The sequence below is a fragment of the Pinus tabuliformis genome, chromosome 7, assembly GCF_031772625.1.
Source record: "Pinus tabuliformis cultivar Carrire ecotype Pingquan chromosome 7, CPIR1, whole genome shotgun sequence".
NCBI classification, from domain to species: Eukaryota; Viridiplantae; Streptophyta; class Pinopsida; order Pinales; family Pinaceae; genus Pinus; species Pinus tabuliformis.
Window position 1 is genome coordinate 186,362,812 of NC_142293.1, and position 17,345 is coordinate 186,380,156.

The 17,345-nt window shown below is 40.3% G+C and overlaps 1 protein-coding gene across 1 annotated transcript in view; it reads right to left on the reverse strand.

The window, feature by feature from the left end:
- Window positions 1-2,820: 2,820 nt before the first annotated feature.
- The window catches only part of LOC149246471 (ubiquitin-conjugating enzyme E2 variant 1D-like), a 51,515-nt gene continuing 36,990 nt past the window's right edge, over window positions 2,821-17,345 (reverse strand). The window contains exon 4 of the mRNA XM_089457934.1: window positions 2,821-3,410. Coding sequence (XP_089314060.1) covers window positions 3,270-3,410 — 141 coding nt within the window. The 3' untranslated portion in view covers window positions 2,821-3,269. The remainder of the gene's footprint in view (window positions 3,411-17,345) is intronic.

Sequence of the window (17,345 nt, forward strand, 5' to 3'; positions counted from 1 at the left end):
CCTTTCAAATTTGTTATAAATACAAGTTTAATTATTAGACCCTATCATTATCACCTTGATCATAGAAGTCATCACATACAACAATCTACATATCAACCTATCTAAAACAAGTCATTCCACCTTAAATATTGAGACCCTAATATGGTTATTTCCAAACATATATTAACAAGTGCTATAGACGAAACCGAAATCAATTCTTTTACAACATCATATCAAAGAGCAACTTAAATGAATTGATCATTTTCAATGCAACAATATTTTCCGAAGCTTTGAAAATATAACCATCTTACTTTCTTAACCAACACAACAAACATAATAATAAAAGAAGTACAAACAAGAACAAAGAAGTTCTACTAATTATGCTTTAAAAACAAAACAAAAACATGTAAAATATAAAAGAAGTACAAACAAGAACAAACAAGTTCTACTAATTATACTTAAGAACAAAACAAAAACATGTAAAATATATTTGTGCTATGTTACAATAATAGTAGTAATAATAATAATAATAAAACACAATTTAATCAAAAGTCATTTCTATTCATACTCATGACCAATCAATGTGTGTAATATATATTTAAGCTATGTTAAATAAATAATAATAATAACACTAAAACACAATTTAATCAAAATTCATTTCTATCCATGCTCATGACCAATCAATGTGTGTCGTATAAAGCAATGGTAAAACCATTATTTCATTTTACAACATATTTATTCTATCCCCTCTTTACTTCCGATATTTGAATCGGATGTTTTTCTAGTTAACAAAGTCCACTTTATGCTAACTTAATATCGGATGTTTTTATAGTTAACAAAGTCCACTTTATGCTAACTCTACTTACAATGTTATTTTTGGGAGGAGGATACATATTGACAACAAAAAAAATAGATAACACAATCAAAAGGAAATGGGGTGTTTAAGTGTTTTATAGAAACAACTCAAGTATTCATGCCAATGATGGTTAAAATGAAGCATGCTTTAATTTTACGAGTTAAATTCCGTACAAGTGCGCTAATTTTTCATTCTTTTTCTATTAAACTGGACCAAATAATCACAACTTAGCCTCTTGGAATTGCAGAAATAAGGAATTGCTTCCAAGAAATCAGTTCTCAGCACATCCACAGTGAGTTAAATACAATAGCAAACCTTTTATCAAAAAGAGCTCTTTCGATGGGCACAAGTTTCATTTATTATAAAGAATTTGTTGAGTGCACATTCTATGCTTATATACTAGTCTGGACGTTTTGGTTTTCTTTTTCAGCAAAATCTGTCTGTTTATAGCTTTTGTTCACAGCGCTGGGTACTTCCCTCATCGTCTTCTGTACCTCACAGACTGTGGAAGTCCACTCTACATGTTTTTCAGGCTTCCTTTGATCTCATTTTAGTCAGTACTATGCTGGGATAAAACTATTTTCTCCAACTATGCGTAGTGCTTTTCCTTATTTTTCATGTGATACTTGTTTACGATGTAAGTGAAATTCTAAACACTTGTCGTATGAAAGAATACCCATAAAATCTAACCCTTTCGAACTTGATTGTTCAGTCGCTACATTTATTTCTTGGGAAAAATCGAAAGTTTATAAAACTTAAATAAGCATTTTTTACAAGAATAAAAGGCGATTAGCCCAAGACAGCTGGGATATGGCATGTGGCATGCTGTCGATGCTTGCATCAAAGGTTGGTCATTTCTCATTGCTATTATGCTTGGGTGCATGAGAGACCATTAAAATAGAAAAATATTCAATTCATAATAATTTGGAAGAAAACATAGCCCATTCAGCCTAGGCTTAGTGGTACGGATAGGCTCAATAGCACAATTTTATGCATTCAAGGGATATTTGGAAGAAACAACAATACATTCATCCTAACCGTGGTGGTATGTATCGTCACAGTAACACCATCCAAGGCTTTCAAAGGCAAAAGCTCCAGAGCTGTTATTCATGCATTCAAGGGAAAGCTATCCATAAACTCTTACATTTAGCACTAAAAACAATAAAAACTTTTTGAACATGTTCACAAAAATGAAAATAAGAACAATAACAGAAGTGCTAAAGTAAAAAAATGCAGTTGTAAAGGAATGAACTCAACACCCCAAGGCAAAAAACAGCCCTCCATTTGTTTGTAGAAGCCACATGTCTGGCTAAGGATGTAATGCTATGTGATTTACTCTGGTCAAGAACAAACCGAAAGCCTAAATTTAAGAAAGGAATTTCATCAAATTTAGGGCAAAGTTTTTTCAAGTCATCAATTTCATAAAAAAATGACCAATATTAATCATCCGGTTCAAATTTTCATATATAAAATATTGAAATATAATATCATTTCATTCTCAAACAGTGCGAGTCGATTGTTGTCCATAACATCCCCGCAAATAAAGACGTGCTGTTGCGAAAACTAACGTGGTATTTAAATATAATAGGCAACTTGTGACATACGAAAGAAATCCCGCATTTAAGGGATGGTACGAATATGTGGATGAACCAATATTCTAGAAAGTAGCCATGTTGATGAAGGATCATGATTCAAGTACCATCGTCATCCTTGAAATATTATGTGACAAAATAGACAAATGAACCGACAACTGGTCTCGTCACTAGTAAGCTACTAAGCATTGGTTCAAAGAGAAATTATGATATAATTATCAGCATGCGAGCAAGAATGCATGTAAGACATTTGACTAATATTATATACCAAGCTGGATATAAAAAAATAACATGATTTAGTGTTAACCAAGTTACTAAAGACACAGCACATCCGTTCAGTTACAGATCTAGGATTATGTCCAATAAAATAATACATTTGCCTACAAATGTGCATGCCTATAGATGTTCAATTTGAAACACTCTAGCATTAGATTTTGAGCAGTGTTTATCTGCCTTTTACATTCAAACACCGAATTTTGTCAGTGTCAGTTCACTTGAGAAAGTTATAATTAAAAAAGCCTCAAATCAAGTCCGTCTTTAGGAGAAACCCAAGCAATTTTAAAAAACAAGTAGATGGTTCCATCTGGAAAAATAAGCTTCTTTGATCAATAACCATATTGATCTAGATAATGAAATTCAACACCCAACATGATCCCTAGCTAAAGGCCTCTGGAAAATCAGCATACCAATCCAAGATAAACACTAAACAAGTACAAGTCACAATTCCAGAGAGTGATTTTCACATTACGAGTATCCATGAATCAGAAGGCAGCAATACTGTACATATCAAAGTCCTTGAGACGTGAGAATAAAATTAATATTTCATTTTATTCAAGCCTCTCCTAAAAAGTACTTCCTTCGGGGGGCTGTGACAGTCTTCTGTTATACGGTGCTGCCATCTCACGCTTTAGCTCCATTAATATATCCTCCATTGTATATTCAGTCCGCCAATTTGCTAGCATTGGAAAATGCTTTGGTTCTACCTGAAAAATATGCAAAATGAAATCATCTGTCAAAAATCAAGCTCATAGCCAAGGATGATATATGACTGAACACTTCAGTTTTCGTTTTGAGAACAAAATGCACAATTATTTGCTACCAATCAGGATCAAGAACATCTCACCAAACTATGATGACAAACCAAAAGTACAGCTAAATGACAATCCAGTTCAATTCATTAGAATGCCTCAAAGCAAGACATACAACTCAAAACGCAGCCTGTCAGACTCTGATGTGACTATAAACAAGACAGACATTCTGAAGTCATTTGGAAACTCAGAAAACTCAACACCATACTGTTGAAATAATGAGGTAGAGGATCTACAGTGAATTTCTACAACAAACCCTAATCGAATTCAAGAAAATTGCATGATAAACACGAGAGATTAACCACATCATAAAACACATGAACTCCAACAAATATGTGATATAGATAAGATGCTCTTAGGCTTTGATCAATTGCAAACTTGAATGAATGATGTGCACGATGAGTTGAGTGATTTATTTAGGTACAAGCCCCAAGAGGTGACAAGGCCAGCCTTAGGCCTAATAGACTAAATATACACTAAAATACAATCTAGTGTAATAAATTGGCTACTACCCAACACCTGGCCCATTTAAGGGCCTCAATACGCCAGATAGTGAGCTGGCACATGGCCACAAATGAAGCTCACAAATCTCAACAGACTTAACAGTAAGTTATAAATCAGTCAGTAAAATGAAATAACTCAACACATAACTTGGAACACCTCAGCATGACTCAGCAGCTCAAATTCATTGAGTCAGCCAACTTGACATACTATGCTGACTAGGAGAGTATGGTAACCTTTGCTTAAAACGGTGTCTACTTCTATATATTGCAGTGAAACATGAATCTCCGATCACTTGCGAGTCAAACTCTGAGCTTCCCTCAAACAATCCGATTCAACTCTGGCTGAGTCAAACTCGCATTGAATGAGTTTGACTTGTGGTCAAGGTGAGTTTGACTTGTGACTGACCGATTAATTGTGTTTTAGACGACTGAGGCAATTTTCAGCTCTCAACTCAGCGAGCACGGGTTTTAACTTTTAGGGTTCCCGCATTTTTCACTGCATGGTTTAGTTAGGTTAAAAATTAAACATTGGTCTATAACTGACTTCTCACTGCTCAAGCCCGCAACTCATACGCCAAGAAGGTAATAGAGGCATGGTAATAGTTTCAGTTTACTCTGCGTAATAGAGTCGTAGTGTAATAGAGGCGTAGTGTGCAGTGTGCTTCAGTGTAGCTTCAACGTGTGCACCTCCATTCTCTCATGTCTTTATGATTTCTGCATTGTTTGTGTATTTTTGTAGGCATGAAGAAATGTGGAAAAACTTCATTGGGATTCTTCTCTTTCTCAGCAAATTCCTCACTTCATTCTTCTCATTTTCTTCTCCTTTTCTTGAAGAGAATGTAATAGATTATTACGGTCATGGGGGTTAAGAGTATGTCTATCCAAAATCTAAGGCATTTGAATCAAGTTTGGATAACAACAATAAGAACAAATGACACTAAAAGGCAACTAACTTAACACAACCTTCAGAACGACGACCAAAAAGTCAAGTTCTTCCCAAAGAACCAAAAAAACCTCAAGAAATGACAACTGCTGAATATACTTCAAAGGTAATTGCAGCAAACACTGATAGATATGCTTAGAATGTTGTAAACGTGAATTGTTTTAAGTTTTTTTGAATGTTTTTCCTTTTTACTTATAGACGATTCGAGATATTGGACTCTAACAAGAAAAAAGATGAGACGATGTAGCTCCCACCAGCAGCTATAGAGTTTATAACTTTATATCCTTATTGCCAAGGAACTCAGAGTGAAAGTTGTTAGTCACACAAGTTCAAGCCTAGGGAGTACGTGGCACCACTGCCATCACTGCAGAAAAGGAGGAACCTGCATGCAAGCATTGTTTAATCAGAAAAAAATGACTGCCAGAATAATGGGTTCCCCCAATAAAGGGGGCAATGACATTACTCATTTGTGGTCGAAATTACATGGCCCTCTTGTTTCAGAATCATGGCCTTTTGGTCCAAAATGGATTAAATTCACACTGACGGTTGTATATGAACCGATGGTCCATCTGTAGATTTCAACCCTAAAGAGGATATCCTCAAAACAATATCATTATAGGTTTGTCTCCCACACTTACCACAAACATTCTACGGTGACCTGACCTTCCAAGTAAATTGAAACAGTATCGGTAAATAAACCAACAGAGCAGCACCAAAGGTAAGCCAGTATGCATGTGTGGGAAGATGAGCATAATTTGATCTAAAGAAAGGTCTACCCAAGACTGTACAATTGAATCTGGACAGATGATGTCACCTTCAGGCAATGGATTACGAACAACTCTCATGCAATAACAGATGTCATGAGTATGGTCACTTGGGTGAAGATGGCAAAAAAGGGACAGCTACTACCAAAGGATCAGCTGGAAAAGAAACTGCCCATACAGAAAATAAACATGCAGAAGAAGAAGGCAACCACCACTCCAGCCCAACAGACAAGAGCCCCTGCCCTGACATCTAATCATTTGTAAGTTATTAAAGATCACAGTAATGAGATGGACAAGGGGATAAATGCAAATCAGGAAAGTACTGGCATTGAGGAAATTGCGAAGGCCATGAAGGAGACCATGGCAGGAGATGATAAGCAAGGGTAGGCTGGAGAGAAAGAGCTTAATGGAGAGGAATCCTCATCATAAAGGAAATTAAAGGAAAGGTGGGCAAAAAAAAAAGTCGCAGCCAGCAATGAGGAAGTGGCTTCCAAATGAACTACATATGTGAAAGTTCTAAGAAGGCAGCCTGCACCCGACTTTTGGTCCACGCCACTCACAAGATGCAGAAACTCAAACAAAGGAGTTCAAAGAAAGAGGTACTCTGACAAACAAGAGGTACTCTACTATGAATCCATTTGGAGTTTATATCTCTAGCACTCTAAGAATATGTGGTATAACATATGGACTAGTACCATTGAGTCAATCTCGATAATATTGATTTTCCTCCCAAAGAGGGAGGTTAAGGAGAAACCCGAGGTCTCACCATTATGTTGTCCACTGCACTCTAAAACTCTATTTTTCATTTGTTGCTCCAATCTAAAAAATCAATAGGGAAGTATGTGGTGATTGGTCTAGTCATCCCAGGGTAAGGCATCACATGCAGGGGATAAGATTTATGGCAAAATTGATATAGAGGACTAAGCTTCTCATATAGAATAGGAGTTAAGACCAACAATAGTAAAGTTGTAATGTACATAGAGGATAATATAGGGTACCTAGGGAGGTACCCAATGGGTTAATGAATGTAATGTGTCCATAAACATGGAACAAGTCCACTTGTAGTGTGGTTAATAAATATGTCTATTATGTAGTTGCCATAGACCCATAGGAATACTCATTAGAAAGTATAAATATAAATGAATCATTGTATTGGATGTGTTGGATGTATTGCTTTGTAGCAAGCATGAGTTTGGAGTGATTGCTTTTATAAGGAGTATTTGATAATGTTACCTTACCTTCACATCAATATTCCTAGGGGTCTATGCCAACCACCCCTTATTATTATATTGTTTCCCTTTAACTACTTAGTGGGCCTATTTATCACTCACAACTACCAAGTAGACCTATTCCATCATTATTAGCAACATTACATTCATTGTCACCTTGAATACCTCCCTAGGTACCCCATATTATCCACCCTAAGTACATTACAAAAGTGGACTAAGCCCACAAGCAACCTAATCTAGTCCTCGTAATAGATCTTCAAGAGAAGTTCTTCGTCTTCTAGGTGTACACATGTCAAGACAAGGCTTCTCAAGTGGTGTGCTCCACAACATGGACTCCAAATGTCAAGCACTTCTTGTCACAAGGTTCCTCCAGTGAATCATCACCAACCATGCAATCCTCGGGTTTGCTCCTTTAAGCCTAATCGTAGCCATTGTCCTATACTTGCCATGTCTTCTTTTGTCTTTGGCTTATCTTCTATAGTATGACCCCCTTGACCATTGTCTTTCATCTTTTACTTTCCTCCTTCAGAGGGACCTACTCTTTCTTTACTAGATCAATAAGGCCCACCTAACTTTCTCTCTACTCAGATTTTTCAACATTTTGAAAACAATGTGTGCTTTGATCTTGTGAATGCCTTGACCCTATACATCACCAGACAAAATGAACATTACTCTATTTCTGCAAACCATTTGCTTACACATGCAAGAAGATAAATATATTAGTCTTCCAGAGGAATACTTTGACATCAACACTATTAAGTTCAACGCATTTATCTTGAGTGCCAAAGACAACTTTTACCCACAAGTTGCACAAAATCAATGTTCAAAACCCTCGCCAAAATGATCGTTTAATTTATTCCCAAACTGGATATGAAGGTTGAAGTTATCCTGGTTTGCTTTGTCGAGAGATTTGAGATAGTATCCCCCTTTGTGAAAGGTAAGAATACTTCAATTCAAAATTAAAGGTTAGAACTTGTGCAACTCTTGATCTGCTTAAAGTTAGAAACTAGGGCGACAATCTGGAGAGACGGGGAACTCTAGCATCCAAGTATAACAAGCCTCGGAAATTGTACATGAAAATTCTTCTAAACTTTGCCAAGACGTTAATTTCACCTCAAAATCCTTCCCCCTTTGTGAAAGGTAAGAATACTTCAATTCAAAATTAAAGGTTAGAACTTATGCAACTCTTGATCTGCTTAAAGTTAGAAACTAGGGCGACAATCTGGAGAGACAGGGAACTCTAGCATCCAAGTATAACAAGCCTCAGAAGTTGTGCATGAAAATTCTTCTAAACTTCGCCAAGCAGTTAATTTCACCTCAAAATCCTTCACGTCTTCTACAAGTCACATGCCTATGTGTGTGTGTGTGTGTGTGTGTGTGTGATATGTCCAAGCACATTTTGGAACCAACCTGAAATTCATTCTTGGAGGCAACTTTACATTGAAACCATGGCAACATTTTCCCCATTTTCATTTTCATTTGGAATTAGGTTGTCTAGACTAGACAAGTCTAAATCTAAATCTAGGGACACCTTAAGGGTGGCAATTTTTTTGAACACGAGAACTCAAGTCTAATATATTTCGCATCAAAACAGTGTTATTGTTTTACATGACATGCCTTGGACCATTATAATTGATATCATTCCATTCATATACTATTGTTCCATTCATAATTCATATCATACCATTCATATATTGCATATCACTGCCATACAAAAATGCCTCCAGCTTTCTCGCAATCATGAAATCCAATAATCTTATCAAATGCCCTACTTCAACATGCCAACTCTTTAGAAATAGCAACAATTGGTGCAGACAAAACAGCATAGATAGCAGCAGTCATGTGATGATGAACATGACTGGCAATAGATTGCCTTTTTAGGTGAGGATGGTGATCAAAGTATTGACCTATCAATATTAGAGAAGAGTTATTCCTCTCAGTCAAGTAGATTATTCATGCTTCAAGGAGATAATCAACATGGTGAACTCCTTGTGGGAATTGAGTTTGTTTTATTTCCATTGGATCTTAACTCTTCAACACATTGGCTACTTGCTCAGCCAACTTGGCTTGACATCAATGACAACCTCTCAACCATCTGACTTTAACCATGCTTGGCTAGCCCTTGATTTGACATCAATGGCAACATCTCAACAAACAAATCATGTCCCTAAAGCCAACAATAAGGTAGACAAGATGAAAAATAAGGTCATTGATCTCAAACCTACATAATGAACATTGGCGACATTTAGTAACCAGTAATGGAGAGGGGCTTCAAAATTAGCATTTAAAGTGGTGAACATCAATAATCATTGAACTTTAGTTATTATGATGGGCCTCCTCAATTTAGAAGGGTTTTGGAACAATAATATCCCAAACCTACAACCTCCAACCTTACAGCTCCTAAACCCAGACAAAATGGGGACAAAAATCAATACTCCTTGTTTTAATGCAAAGACACAAACTATAAGTATATATCCCATTGTTCTTGAGTGACATATATGATCAAAGCAAGGTTTAAATGAAAGTGTAGAGCATGTGAAGCATGTGAAAATTTCAACTATTGCAACAACTGGAATTATTTCTTCTAACTATAAATTAGTTTAAAAGCTTATTGCTACGGTAACAACAAATAATCACATTGCAATCTTCACAAAAAATGTTGCGGAAAATAAAAGTGCTGGAAACTAAGAAAATATTGGTGCGCGCACACACACACACATAATTTGACACAGTTATTTTTGGACAGAAGTCCTTAGAAAACCCCAACTTGGGAAAACCGGTGCAGCAACTGAGGATTTTTATTATTAAGCAGCAATGAGAAATTCTGAGTACAACCGGATGTCGAAATCTGTCAATCCTACAGAGAAAAATACTGGAAAAAATATAGCGAGGAATTTTCCTCACCCGATGAGAAATCCAGCTTTAAAGACTGGCCTCTGAAACCCCTCCATGAAATGCCCTGCGTCACCTTCTATGCAGACACAAATTCGTGTTGCCTAGATCTTACACTTAGTTGCCTCTTTAGCGTGCCACTAACTCTGGAAACATTTCTCTCGGCCTCTGCAAAATTTTCCTGCCTCTGAATTCTGAAATGACTTCCTGAATCCACGAATCAAACTACCTCTTATAGGCTTCTGCATAGCCCTTGTGCAACCTCTTTGTGGCTATCTCTACCTCTCTACAATGAACTCTCTGTAACTGGAAAAATCTTCCTCTGGACTCACTATCTCTGCCCCTCTCTATCACTGCTTCCTTCTCTGGCTTGAACTCTTCCGGCAATTACTGCTACTCTTTGGAGAATCAAACTGCCCAAGGAAATCGATCTCAAGCGTGTTTTCTCCATCTATCCATCAACCTCCTCTTATAATCTCTAGTTCGAACTCCAACGGCCAAGATTAAAACATAATCAATGTTTGAGATCATTTTTGGATCGATCAGTGTGAGTTTCTTGATAATTCACACCTTTCTCAATTAATATTGATTAATTAACCCCTTTTCCTAAGCTTAAACTTAAGAAATCTTTTTAAAATAAGCTAATAATCTAATTAAGACACTTCTAGGTGGAATTTCCAGAGACAATTTTTGGGTTATGGAAAACTCTTGTGTTTTAGCCTCTCCACAAAGTTTCAAGACTAGAACACCTCTAATGCTACAAAAAATAACACTCCCTCTTAGCAAGGAAGGTGTTTTAGTGTTGCACAACTGCTATAACAACCTGTCTATGTATCACCCTCTGTCACGTTGTTGTTGCCTAGCCACTGTGACTGCTTGCCACTACCCACCAACCACTGCACAACTCTAATGTTGCATCTGTGTTGCTGCTGACTCTGCATAATCACTGCAACTTCCTCTCATCTGTTGTTGCAACTACAACCACTACAACTAAGAAGCATCTGAAATACTAAATCAAATGTCTTTGTGTTGAATCGGTCTCCTAAGCATCTGACTACTACTAGCTTTTGCACAGTCCATTGAAGAATCTGTGTTGCTACTAACTCTGCACCAAGCCAATGCTTTGCTTTCAACACTGCATCTGCGCTCCTCAGCGTCTAACTACAACTAATCTGCAACTATTGCTCGGGAATCTAACTGCATCAACTGACATTGATCCATCCTGCTCCTGTATATTGTGGGCCCTCGTAGCAAGGTAATGATCCATGAAGAGGACACATCAGTGGACCCTGCACAACCTTTGTGCTACTCTGGGACAATAGCTCCAAGTCACCCCACCTCACTTCTGGAGGTATTGCTGCTAACATGGCAAAATCTTCCTCCAGACTGGAGGACAACTTGTCTCTCTCTGTGGACATTGTCGCCTAGTCTTGCTTCTCCTGCTTTGCCTTCTTCCTGAGAGAACACTTAGTACTGTAGTGGCCAAACTTGTCGCACCTGAAGCACTTGACCTTAGATAGGTCCTTCTTCCTCTTCTCCCCATGTCCCCGACTGGGACCCTTTGATGTTAGGGCCACATTCTCCTCTTCCTTCCCACCCTTCGTGGCCTTCTCGTTGCTTTCGCTGATGGTGCTCTTTAATAGAGCTCGCCTCAACTCTTATAGGTCTGAACACATCCTATACAATCTAGGCAATGTGTCTTGGCCCAAGATACTTAGGACAAAGACTTGCCACTCCTCTGAGACATTGTTCAATGCCCCCAATCGTACAAGCTTTGTCGGTTGAGGTGCCTCCCCAACAACTGCAAGTTGATCACGAACCTCCTGAATCCTGGTGAGCAAGGGATCAATGCCTTTACCCTTTTGCATCTAGATGCTTCTCAACTTTTCTTGCAAGAACATCTTCCCTTGCTCGGAAGTATTCCGAAATCGTTGGTCGAAAGCATCCTACATCTCCTTCGAAATGCCCTGAAAAAATCTCTGTTTTCCCACCCCGGTTTCAGTTTCTCCTTATTTCTCCCATGTAGTTAAATGCTCATTCCCATAACCATACATTAACAGACTGAAAAAAATAAATATTGCTGAAAACACAAATTCTGGAAATTTTTCAGAATGCTAGAAATTGCATAATTAAAAATCAGCAATCAAAAACAACCATTAAAACACATTAAAACACTGATATTTTTGGTCAACTTGACCCTGGAAAAACCCCCTACAACTCTTGGGGAAAACCAGTTTGAGAGCTCTTCTTTATTTCTGAAAATTGCCATTTTACAGTGAGAATTATTCAGCAAAAAATCAGCAAGCAAATTTACAACTTATCTCATTTCCCGTGCCTCACAGCAATCTGGAAATTACAGCAAACAGGACAGCAATAAATGTTGTACGGCCTCGGTTTTGTGTGCAGAAAAATCAGCAAACTGCTCCTCGATTTTTGTGCAAAAATCTGCCTTTCACTATGTGCTGAATCAGCTGTACAAATCTGCTCAACTGTTGCCTTGGAATGTGTGCCAAACTGCTGTCTCCTTCTCCTCCCTTCTCAGAAATCTCTCTTGCTCTCTTGCTCTCCTTCTCCCAATCTGCTCATGAAAGAATGAATGACTTTTTCCTCCTTTTCCTCCTTTAATATAACTCCAAGTGACTTTTGAGTGATTTAAGTGACTTTTGGGTGATCTCTAAATCCAATGGCTGAAATAGATTTAGATCAATGGTTGAGATTAAATGCTCATTTAAATCTCACTTTCTATTTTTTAATTCACCCCACTTTAATAAAGACCCACTTAGTCATTTATTTCCAAAGTCACTTTTCCTTTCTAATTTTTCATTTACTTTAAAATTAGACTTAATAACTTTATCACTTAAAGTCACTTTTAAATTAGATTTAACTTTATAAAATTATAAAGTCACTTTAGGAGAAAAATTAAATTCTTTTGGACATTTTTCCATAGGCCAAAGATCAAAGCCTTAGGGAACCACCTGTCCTCCGGTACCAAATTTCAACACTCCCTCTTACCGAGGAAGGTGTTCCTCACCACACCCATCTTGTCCCTGAAGTAGACATGCTTGCCCCGTGGTAAGGCTTTGGTAAGAATATCTGCAACCTGCTCATCAGTGGAAATATACTCAAGTTTCACAACTCCCTTCTGAACATAGTCTCTGATGAAATGATATCTGATCCCGATATGCTTTGACCTGTCATGAAATACTGGATTCTCTGTGAGTTTAATGCAACTCTGATTATCACAGTAAATCACTGAAGGTCTCAACGGCTGACCAAATAAGCCAAACAACATCTTGCGAAGCCAGATAGCCTCACAACTAGCTAGACTGGCTGCCATATACTCTGCTTCCGGCTGAACCATGACACTACTGCTGAACCCAACCCAAAACAGCACCCTGAAGTGCTCTTCCTATCAGAAGCACAACCTGCCCAATCAGAATCAGTGTATCCTGCCAATCTCACTCCATCTCCCTGCCTGTAGTCCAGACCATAATCCACTGTCCCCTGCAAGTACCGCAAAATGTGTTTTGCAGCCACCCAGTGAACCTTCCTAGGCTCACACATAAACTGACTCATCGTGTTGACTGCAAAACAGATATTTGGTCTAGTGTTGACCAAATACATCAAGGAACCAATCAGCTGCCTGTACAATGTGGGATCCACCAACTCGGAATCCGAAGCATGAAGCTTCTTCCAGTTGGTGATCATCGGTGTCGACATGGGTCTACAATCCTCCATGTGGAATCTGCTAAGGATGTCCACAATATACTTCCCCTGCCCCAGGAAGAAATGCCCCTCCTCCTGCCACACCTCCAAACCCAAAAAGTAATGCATCAAACCGATGTCCTTCATCTCAAACTCCGCCGCAAGATCTCTCTTGCAGTGCTCTATGAGTCTCTCTGCACCTGTAATGATCAAGTCATCCACATACAGCACCAGAATGAGAGGCTCCTCACCAATCACAATAAAGTAAAGGTTCGGATCTGCCTCACTCTTTGTGAAACCCATCCCCTGCAAGTATGCATCTATCCTGGAGTACCAAGCTCTGGGAGCTTGCTTCAGGCCATAAAGGGCCTTCTTCAATCTGCACACATGGGACTCCTTCCCATGCACCTCAAAGCCCTGTGGCTGCTCAATGTACACCTCCTCCTGTATGAAGCCATTGAGAAATGCGGTCTTCACATCCATCTGGTGGATCTTCCAACCCATCTCCGCTGCTATCGATATAATGGAGCGGATCGAAGTATATCGAGCCACGGGAGCGAAGGTCTCCTCATAATCAACTCCCTCTACCTGGGAGAACACTCTAGCCACAAACCTCGCTTTGAATTTCTCAATGCTGCCATCTGCAGCATGCTTTACCTTGTAAAGCCATCTGGAAGTAACCACAAATTTGCCCTCAGGCCTCGACACCACCTCCCAAACATCATTCTTCATGATAGAAGAATACTCCTCCTGCATGGCCTCTCTCCAGACCTGCTGGCTAGCTGCCTCCTCATATCTAGAAGGCTCAGAGTCAAGGATGCTGGTAACCATCGCCATATAACTACAAAACCTCTCAGGTGGTCTACTCTCTCTGACCGACCTCTTCGGCTCAGCAACAGATGTGGCATCTCTCAAGGTGTCCTGAAGCCACTTGGGCTTCCTCTTCCCTGAGCATGCTTCTCCCATAGGAGAATGAAACTCCTCCTCCTCATCACCATCAGTAGCCTGAACTCCTGACTGTCTGTCTGTTGTCCTCCTGCCTGCACCTGAACCTGTAGAAGCTGAGGTACCGTGTGAACTGTCCATCAGTGGACTCCCTAGTGAACTGCTCTGTGAACTGCTCTGCATGCTGCCCGGAGCACCACCCCTCTGGCTCGGCGAGCCACTGCTCACTGATGGACCTGACATCCTCATAGATGTACCTCCGGATCCTCCTGATCCCTGCCCACTGGATCCCTGCGACTGACTCAACTGCTGCTGAGGGTCTGGCTGATCCAGATACTCTAACTCCCGTGACCTCCTAAAGGCCCTGTCCTCCTCGAACTTCACATCCCGTCTGACAACAACTCTCCTCTGTGCAGGAATGTAAATCCGAAAGGCCTTTGAGGTCTCACTCTAGCCCACAAAGATACCCTTCTCTGCGGTGGGCTCTAGTTTGGTCCTCTTCTCCTTGGGTATATAGGAGTATGTAATGCATCCAAAGATATGAAGATGACCAATATCAGGCTTCTTCCCAGAGAAAGCCTCCTCCGGAGTCATGTGCCCCAAGGCACGATGCGAACTCCTGTTCTGCAAGTAAACAGCTGTGTTGCAGGCCTCTGCCCACAAGAACAATGCCAACCCCTGATCATGTAACATGGCTTTGGCAGCCCCTATGATGGATCTGTTCTTCCTCTCTGCAACCCCGTTCTGCTGGGGGTTGCAAGGAACAGTGAACTCCCTCCTAATGCCTGCCTCCGCACAATAGTCAACAAACTCTCCAAGGGTGTACTCTCCTCCATTGTTCGACCTCAAGGACTTGATCTTTCGACTTGTCTGAGTCTCCACAAGAGCTCTGAACTCCTGAAACCGCTTGAAGACCTCACTCTTGGTCTTCAAAAAATAAATCCAGGTCCTCCTGGAGTGATCATCAATGAATAACACATAGTACTCATATCCACTCAAGGAAACATGAGACATCCGACCACTCACATCGGAATGAATCAAATCAAGTATCCCCGTCGCTCTGTTGTCACTGCTAGGAAAAGGGGATTTGGCAAACTTGCCCATCGCACAACCTCTGCAAGTATCAAAGTGATCAGTACTGAAATCTGGCACACCTGTAGTGATCTCCCGCAATGTCCTCAAGGCTCCATGATACATATGTCCCATCCTGCGGTGCCAAATCTCACACAGCTCAGAACTGCTAGCTCTGCTGTCGGTACTACTGCTCAATGCCAAAAGGGGTTGGAATGCAAACTTGTACACCTTTGCATGGCGTACACCTATCACTCTAGCTGAATCAGCTGGAGTGCCCCTGGGATACATCAACACCTGTCCTCCCCTGAACAGTACGTCATATCCTTTGTCCTCCAAAGCTGAGATGGATATGAGGTTCTTCCTCATCCCTGGCACATAAAGAACCTCTGACACCTTCAAGGGAGGTTTGGACTCCCTCTGAAATGTCACTGTCCCCACCCCGACTGCTCTAACAACTCTGTCATCACCGAGTACTACCTCAATATCAGTGCCATTCTCTGAAAGCTCTGAGAAGTACTCACGGACTCCTGTCATGTGACGTGAAGCCCCACTGTCCACATACCAGATACCTGTAGATGCTCCGCTAATCGAGGGAAAAGCATGCTCCCTCTGAACCTGTGTGGCAGGTGATCCTGCACTAGAGGACTCACACGTAGTGAACGCAAACTCTCGGTCAAAACGACCAGGAAAGTCCTCAATCTCTGCTGAAGCTGCCACGTCCTGGTTCTTCCCCTTCTTCTTCTTCTTCTCCGGACACACAACTGCATAGTGTCCCATCTTTTGACAATTCCAACACTTCACCTTGGAATAGTCCTTCTATGTGTTCCCATGTTTACCTTTACCTTTGCCTTTGCCCCCACCACTGCTTGTGGAAGCCTGCTTCTTCCCTTTGCCTCCTGCCACCAGTGCTACGTCCTCAACCTGCTCAACTGGCTTGGCTGCCCCAAGCTGACCTTTCCTGATCTCTGTCTGAATACAATCATCCCAAAACCTCTCCCAGGTGGGAAGGGTCTCACGTGCACAAACCCCATCAGCAAAGTTCAACCATGAACGGGGGAGGCCATTCACTGCAATACGCACCAACTCAGTGGATGGAATGGCCTCTCCAATCGCTGCCAACTCATCTCTCACATTGGTAATCTTTGTGAGATATCCAGCTGCACTATCATTCCCCATCTTAATGTTCTTCAGCTTCTCCTTCAGGACCATCTTCCGGTTCTCATTGGTACTCTGGTAGAGATTGGACAATGTTGTCCACATCTCATGGGCATTGCTCTTTTCTCTCACATGAGGAATGCAATGGTCTTTGATTCCGTCTAGAATCAGCCTCTTACCCTTATTGTTCTTCTTTTTATACTCAGCCAACTGAGTAACATCAGTGGGCACAACAACAGGGTTCTGTGCGGTATGCACCATGATATCCCAGACTTCTGCCTCCTCAAAGATACTCTGCATTCTCTCCTTCCAAACGCTGTAATTTATATGCCCATCCAGCCTATCCTCCACCCTCAATCCCAATGACATCCTGCTGTCCTAAAACTGAAAAATAGCACTGCTGTAGTAAAGATAAAACTGTTGTTTATGAAAAAATCAGCTTGCCGGAATTTTCTGAGTGAAAAATCAGCTTGCTGGAATTTTCTGAGTGAAAAATCAGCAACTGTAATTTTTCCTTTTGCTGTCCCAAACTGCCCTTCAGCACTCAAGCTCTGATACCATGAAAAAATCTCTGTTTTCCCACCCCGGTTTTCAGTTTCTCCTTATTTCTCCCATGTAGT